Raw genomic sequence first — 7,836 nt, forward strand, 5'->3', positions numbered from 1 at the left:
CGCCTCGCGCCGCTTTCAGGCCCCGATCTGTCAGTCAAGTGGCCAACTCTTCCCGGTCACCCAGCACCTCGGACAGCTCCCTCACCACACCACACCATCAGCGTCGCGGTTTGCTGTCCTCGGCATATTTATGGCTCTTTATGAACCTATCATCGTACTAAATGAAACAGTTGAAAACATGTCCTTTATATTTTATGTATTCATCAAAATATTGCTGATATCCCCACAATGTAATTTGCAAGTAACGGTTTAATGAGTAGCTTAAGTTCTAAACGAATCCCTGCACTGATAGCGTTGAATAAGCATTGAGCGTAGGAAGGGTGCAGGTATGTGATTGGCTGAACGATGAGATTTCGTAACACAGCTGTCATTATAAGTGTTAATATTAAATAAAAAAATGTTAGAAAAAATTCCTAAAGAAAACAAAAATATATATATTCTAATGTGTTGAGTTACTATTATTAATACTACTACTACTACTACTACTACTACTACTACTACTACTACTACTACTACTACTAAATACTACTAATAAAGAGCATGTAGACAGTGTCAAAGTATAATACAATAAAATAAATCTTACTTGGGGGCCACTGTCTCACAAAAAGACCTCTCCACAGACTTGTCTTTTCCTGACACTCATGTCTGCCTTTTCTTAAAGTTATCTGACGTGAAAGAAAAAGTATTCTCGGATAGAATTTTTTTATTTGCCCTACACTCCAGTATCAAATGCAAACCTCTGCCCTGCATGGGCAAACAAGTCCTGAGGGTCTGGAGTGGCAGTTCACATTCTAATAATGTGCAGCATGTTTCTTGAAGATGTTGCCAAATGCACCAAATAAAACTCAAATTAAATATATCTCTCTGTGTGTCATCAGTTAAAAAAATAGTTATTATTCATCTTCTTCTCCTTATGGGTCTCTTTGCCTTGACTAATTTACAATCTATACAAATTAAGACAAAACACAACACACACAGGCAACAAAAAACTGTTATAATGAGACACACTGATCCCTGATAATCTGGTCGTTTGTACAATCACAGTCCATACAATTGAGATTTGTATTAAAAAAAAGAATCCAGGAAAATATTAAACATTTAATTTCGAAAATAGTGACTCCTGCGTTCTGGATTCATTATTTCTAGAATAAATTACTGTAAAATTAGTTTTCCAAAAGAATACATCTCTAAAACATACAGTTTCAGTGACAGAAAACATGCATGCTCAAACCGGGCCGAATGCTTGGCCTGTAGTATTGCTGCTTGCAGATCATTCAAAAAAATGTCACACTCGACAAGGGTACGGCACTAACTTGGGTCGCAGCAGAACAGCCGCCAAGCATGAAGAAGATCGGATGAATGGTTGTCGAGATATGCGAAGGACAGACAGACAGACATTCTTATCTTTGCAGACGCAGCATGGAGTCTCCTAAAATTAGCCAAAAGCGCCATCTAGCGGATATGATGCAACAGGGAAAATATTTATCAACCTTAATCATGAAGGGTCTTTTTTATGCCCAAACTGCCAAATACACGGATGGCAAACAGTTTGAAAACAACAATAACAATCTGGGATATATTGTCAGATATAATCATATCTTTAAATCATAATACTGCATGTTTTGACACTAGATATTTTGCTTTAGACCTATTTGTAGTCTGCATGGCGCTTTTTGGGACCGTGTTTCCCAGTAGGAAACACTTGCTTTTTACTATTGTAGTAATGTTGTATATGATCTTCCATCATTAAACACAAAGTTATTACAACCACAAGATGGACGGAGGAAAGCACTGGCCATTGTTGAATGAGGGGGGAATCCTAAAACAGTCTCTGTTTTAGCCGAACACTTTTCAAGGTGACACAAAACAATCGCAGCAGTGCGATGTGGATGTGCGGTAGGACTTCAGTCAGGCCTCCAAGTTATTTCTAATTAGACTGTAAACGATCGGTGTTTGTGTCTGGCATACATTAATACGCCTACTACAAGCTAACGGTCACTGTTCGTAGGTTAGCTAACGAACGACTTTATTGTGTCGCAGCTAACGTGAAGTTAGCTAGAATGCTAACACGATGTTCAACCCATTAGCCGGGTTAGCAGATGAGCGAACATCCATGTACACTCAGTCCCAGAACAGCGTGTACAAAACCGGCGATAAAACCAGCCCTATTAGCGTCATACTGGTTAGCTCTGGCAGCCGAGGGAACAAACTGCTCTTTCGATACCCTTTCCAAAGAGTGGCTGAATGCCCGTCATCTCTTACAGGTAGGCGTAGTTTAGCTGTTAGCTAAGTAAGGACTAGCCAGAGAGTCACAGTTCAACCCCTAAACGCTAAATGTCTCGGTGCCTTCAAGATCTCACTTTCACATAATTACTCATTTACAGAGACAGGGCAACAGTTTCAATCACTCCCCAGTATAATACAACAGCCCAGCAATATCTGTTTCCTCTATAAAGCTGGCAATAATCAGGTTGTGACTAATCTGAAGGGCGACAGTTTTAGGTTAAAAGCAAACACAACGTTTCTTTCAGTCTCTGTTGACAAGGCCCACTTGGGTCCACTGTTCCCCTTCCTGAAAAGACAGGCTTCCTGTTGTTTTGCATATGTTGTTGTGGTTGTTTGTGCTGACAGTTTGCTGTGATTTGGCTCGTTGCTTCAAATGTTGTGTCCTTTTTCGTGTGCTTGTTATTTTGTCCACATCCTATAAACGAGTTATCAATTAGCTGAATACAAACTACCAGCATATCTGCCTTAATACATCCTACATATAAGTTAGTTTTTCTTTGGCAACATAGAGAAACTTGGATGCCATAAAGAAAAAGGTTAAGAATTGCATGCCAAGAGCAACAACCATCACAAATAGACTCTTACCAACAGAGAGAAACTATGGCTTTATACAGTTAAAGAAACAGTTTACATAACACCTAACAAAGGTCTTTTGTGGCTCAAAAGGGAGCAACATTTTGTGTTTATTTGTCTAATTAGCATCAATAAGTATGTGAACTAACTAATACTGTTATTTCTGTCCACAAGCAAAACAACGAAGTCCATATGCTCTGAACACAGCCGGGGATAGTCTTGAAGATCAGGATGGTGATTCAAGGTATTTTTTGGCTCTTTATTTAATATATAATCTAAATTAATTTGAGGGAAATTGACTGTTGGTGGACACAGCCCATTCTCAGATCCACATGAGCCACCTACTCTCATAAGGTTTGTCTTGCCTTTTGCATTGGATCTGATTTTATTTTTTTGAAACCTCATCTATTTTTCAAGATGAATAAGGAGCTGGACCATGTTTAATTTAACTCATGTGGTTGAGCTTTATTTAACAATGTTAATATTTAAAAAAAAGGCTGTAAGGGTTGTACTTCAAAACCTAAAGCTGTAACCTCACCATGTGTCTAAATGTCACTTTAAATGTCAATTGAAGTTGTAATTAAGTTAAACAGGCATGTTGAGACAAGAAGCTCTCAATCATAGAACATAGTAAGATCACAAACAGAAAGTGGTCATAGATACAAAAATAAGATGGTGACAGTGCTGCATAATTTCATGGTTTTACAAAAGCTGTGACATAAAAATAAAATAGGATGACTTATCTATCCACTGAGTACAAGAAGAAAGAGGGAAACTGGTGTACACGGGTGCAGTAGATGTGACACGAATGAAGTTGAGTAATGTTGAGTTCAGTCCACCATCACTACACCATGTGTGAAGTCTTTAAAGTACATTCAACCAAAATGTGTTTGTTGTTTAAATGGTATAAACTGTGCTGGTGGTGAGCCACATGAGAATGAGTAGAACAAACATTTCACATTTAAAATCTCTAACAAAGCCACAAATAGGCCGAAAAAATATATCTTGCAATGTGTTGAACTCTAGCTCTGTGAGTTACAGATACAAAGAAATACAAATGCAGATGAAGTGAGTTTTTCCTCTGGGCTCTTCATAATGAACGGCGGTGCTGGACAATATATCAATATTATAATCAATATCGTGTTATGAGACTAGATATTGTCTTGAATAATATCGTAATATGGCATAAGTGTTGTCATTTTCTGGTTTAAAGGCCACATTACAATAAAATGTAAAATTACTTCTACTTTTATTATTTGTCTTTACCTACTTAGTCGTTATATCCACATTACTGATGATTATCAAGAATCTCATTGTGTAAATATCTTCTGAAACCACCTGGAATATTGACACAACATCGATACCAGAGTATTTAGTCAAAAATATTGTGATATTTATTTACTAACTCAGGCAGAAGTTTGATGAAATATGATCAGAAATATGAAATATGATCAGAATTTAAACTCCTCCCTGTTTGGAGACGATGTCAAAGATGTTGATATCTGTTTCTGGAAAACAATATGAAAATATCAGACGAAGAACCTTTGAGTCCCAGTATTTAGTTTTCATCCTGCTTCCACTTTATGGATGGTAATGCTGGTCAGTCATTGGTTGGCTGAAATGACTTTGGTCACAGGGCTGTAGGGAGCAGATCATTTAAAGTATTGTTATCAATTCAGCTCACTCGGCATAATGAGACAAAACTGGCACTAGGAACATTTTTTTTGCTCACTTTTTTTTTTGCTTCTGTCTCCACTGCAAACAGACTTCACTACAGTTTTACAGCTTCTTGAAAAGGACCTTATAGAGAGGTTACACTGAAATATAGAACTGAGAAGGGCACAACAGATAATAGATAAAGGATTTTAAAATCAATTCTATCTGAAACCTCGAGCCAGGGTTAAGTATACTATATACATGTCGAGGCCTTGGACTAACAGCTTTATACAGACCAGTAGAAAGTGGTTTGCAGTATTTAAGTGGCTGGTTTCTCCTGCATATATTAGTTTCACAGTATTTTTTTTAGTAATGTTAACATTTTTAGTTGCCTTTATGATGCTGGCTTTTAAGATCCCATATCTATATTAGCTGATATTTTTCAACGTAAATAAACGTTAAAACTCAGTCAGGGTAAACTGGTAATTAGCTTGAATCAACCTGCAGACCAGCATTCTCACATCACAGTATCACGTTTGTTGGGGTTGTGTTGATGTCCATTTTATGCATTCAGGCCAACTGTGTGTTGCATTTTCCCTTTTGTTTGCTTTTTTCTTCTTTTTTATGGCCCAATTCCCATTTCAGAGAACAATCTCCACTAACTGACGAACAGTTGGTAGCAGGGTAAGACCAAATCATTCTAAACCACCTTTCCTTCGCTTAGATCACCCCTGTCTTTTTTTTAATCCCCTTCTTTCCTATTTTGTGTCCTTTATGGATCCCCAACCCCAATCTCAGTCAAATCATTTATCATTAGCAGATCCAGTGAATCGGTGCTTTGGTCAATTCGGGACTGCAGTTTTGCTTTCGTCTGTACTGTATGCCTTTTTGAAAAAAAACAAAATCGAACAGTTAAACTATAATTAATAATTAATTCACATTGATTATATTACCTCAAGCATGTAGACTCAGCATTACAAAACAAAATATAAATCAAATGCAAACCACAATAAAGCAGATACATCATATGTTTTTCAAATTGTGCTGTGAGGTAAGTCTATAGTGTGTTTAATTTGTTTCTGAAAGTTAACGCTTTGATTTGTATCCCTTTGATTGCAGCATGAGTTACTTAAGTCAAACCAGCATGTGTCTTTCACATTTTTCATTCATACAGCGACTTCACTGTTTCTGCAAGGAGGCCTCTTCCTCTTTCCTCCTCTCCAGTAGCCACACAAGCTTTTTTATTTATGCTGTCATTGTTGAATTACATTACAGGCAGATGCATTTGATTAACGCAACCCCTCTTATAGACAGGAATGTGAAAAATGTAAACGAACAGCTAATTTAAACGTTCTCGCAGCTGTTGCTGTGCTGTAACCTCCCATCACACCCTGCTCATGTTTCTTATTGAGGATGTTTCTCCTTCTTTAAGGTTCTCTGACATCATCCTCGCCACCATTCTGGCCACCAAATCTGATATGTGTGGGAAAAAGTTTGAACTGAAGATAGACAATGTTCGATTTGTGGGTCATCCGACTCTCCTTCAGCATCCTCCCATCATTCAGGTAAGGAACAAAATGGGTCCCACTGAAAACATGTAAAGCCACAAAGTTCAAGTATAAAACAAGATGTTGTGCAATTTTCGTCCGGCGAGTTACCGTCAAATAAATCACATCATATGGAAGATAAAGTGGTTGTGAATACACAGTTTAGGACCACAACAAAACATGTGCTATGTTGTCTGTAGAATCACTACTTTTAAGAGTTTCCATTAGTAGCTACGGCTATTTGTATTGTAGCTGTTATTATGAACTATTCGACACCAGTGATTTATGATGTCAATTTAAAAGTGCCATCTGGAGTTCTATAAATATTGTAATGTTGATGTTTCCTGCCATCTGGCTTCGATGAGTCCTTAAGACCATTTCCCTGTTTCACCATGACCCTCTAATCAGAGAAGTTATCTCACATGACGTTGTCCAAAAAGAGAAACGCGTTCAGAGCGAATAGAATTTATAAGCATGAATGAACAGACTCTTATATGTTGATTCTTCCCACAGGCAGTTAAAACCAGTATCATATGTTCAGAAACCGTAACTATTGATAAAAGTGGTAAATGAAGCGCACTACGAGACAAAGCACAACTCTTTTGAACAAACGTACCCACTCACATCTGAAATGAAGACAGAAAATAAACCTCAGAGCCCAATATGATCAGAAACCTAACACATGAGTTCACTGTCCAACAAGGATGTCAACAGAGAGAATAGAGCTGAAACAAGTGGTTTAATAACCACACATAAAGTCCATGCTCACTGATTTCTCTTGTTAGAAGACGAGTAAAATATAATATCGTGGCTTTTTTATTGACATCACTTCACACCTGAATGAACTGAATTTAAAGCTGCAGGACAATTCAGTGAAATTCATTTTTCTAAAATGAATTGCTTTATTTTAAGATGCACATTTTTGAAAAGCTTTCTGTTATGTCAGTTATTCTTTACTCCAGCTCTTATTTTACTTGAAATGAGAAGAACATTTATTTATGTATTTCTATATATTATTTATAATCCATCCAGTTAAATTTGAAAACTGAGAATAATAATTTGTTAAAATATAATTGATGTGTACTTTCTTTATTTGATTTGACAGTTGTTTACTACACAGATACATTGTTACTACTACTAGGCTTCTTGAATATATATATATATATTAGTGCTGGGCAAGTTAACGCGTTAATTTCATGTTAACGCATTCATTAATTAACGGCGACAATTATTTTATCGCGCGTTAACTCATTTTTTAAATTTATTATAATTTTCTTTTTTTTTTTTAATTGAAAGACAAGAGACTATACATAACAACAAGAGGATGACAAGAACAGTGGGATAAAAGCCAGCAAACATCCTATAGTCAGTAATTTTAGTGCACCTATATGCTGAAATTTACGGTAAACGCATTTAAATGGCACAGATCGGGAGCGAGCGAAGGACTTTGAAAGTTAGCGGAAAGATTAATGTGAGACAACATCCAGTTTCTTCAGACGAACATCTGGTTTTCAGAATAAGATGCCAACAAAGTATGAATTATATTCACATTAAGTATAAAACATGCTACCTGCATCTCGTGAACCAAATGTTATTGCCCTTTTGTTCATCTGGCAGTACTTTTAAAATAAAAGTGCGCAATACAGTACTTTTGAATTCATTATTGAACTTTGCCATAACAATGCGATTAATCGCGATTAATCGCAAAAAATCCATGAGATTAATCGCGATTAAATATTTTAATCGTTGCCCAGCACTAATATATATATATATA

At 36.7% G+C, this 7,836-nt stretch overlaps 1 protein-coding gene across 2 annotated transcripts in view; it reads left to right on the plus strand.

Annotated features, from left to right (window-relative positions):
- Positions 1-1,866: 1,866 nt before the first annotated feature.
- nprl3 (NPR3-like, GATOR1 complex subunit) overlaps positions 1,867-7,836 on the plus strand; it is a 15,135-nt gene continuing 9,165 nt past the window's right edge. The window contains exons 1-4 of one of the 2 annotated variants that reach the window (XM_031862214.1): positions 1,867-2,264; positions 3,034-3,103; positions 5,161-5,199; positions 5,948-6,080. In XM_031862214.1, the coding sequence (XP_031718074.1) occupies positions 2,072-2,264; positions 3,034-3,103; positions 5,161-5,199; positions 5,948-6,080 (435 nt within the window). In that variant the 5' untranslated portion in view covers positions 1,867-2,071. The remainder of the gene's footprint in view (positions 2,265-3,033; positions 3,104-5,160; positions 5,200-5,947; positions 6,081-7,836) is intronic. The other variant, XM_031862215.1, reaches the window with a different exon arrangement.

The sequence above is a fragment of the Anarrhichthys ocellatus genome, unplaced genomic scaffold (assembly GCF_004355925.1).
Source record: "Anarrhichthys ocellatus isolate YVR2014 unplaced genomic scaffold, GSC_Weel_1.0 scaffold26, whole genome shotgun sequence".
NCBI classification, from domain to species: Eukaryota; Metazoa; Chordata; class Actinopteri; order Perciformes; family Anarhichadidae; genus Anarrhichthys; species Anarrhichthys ocellatus.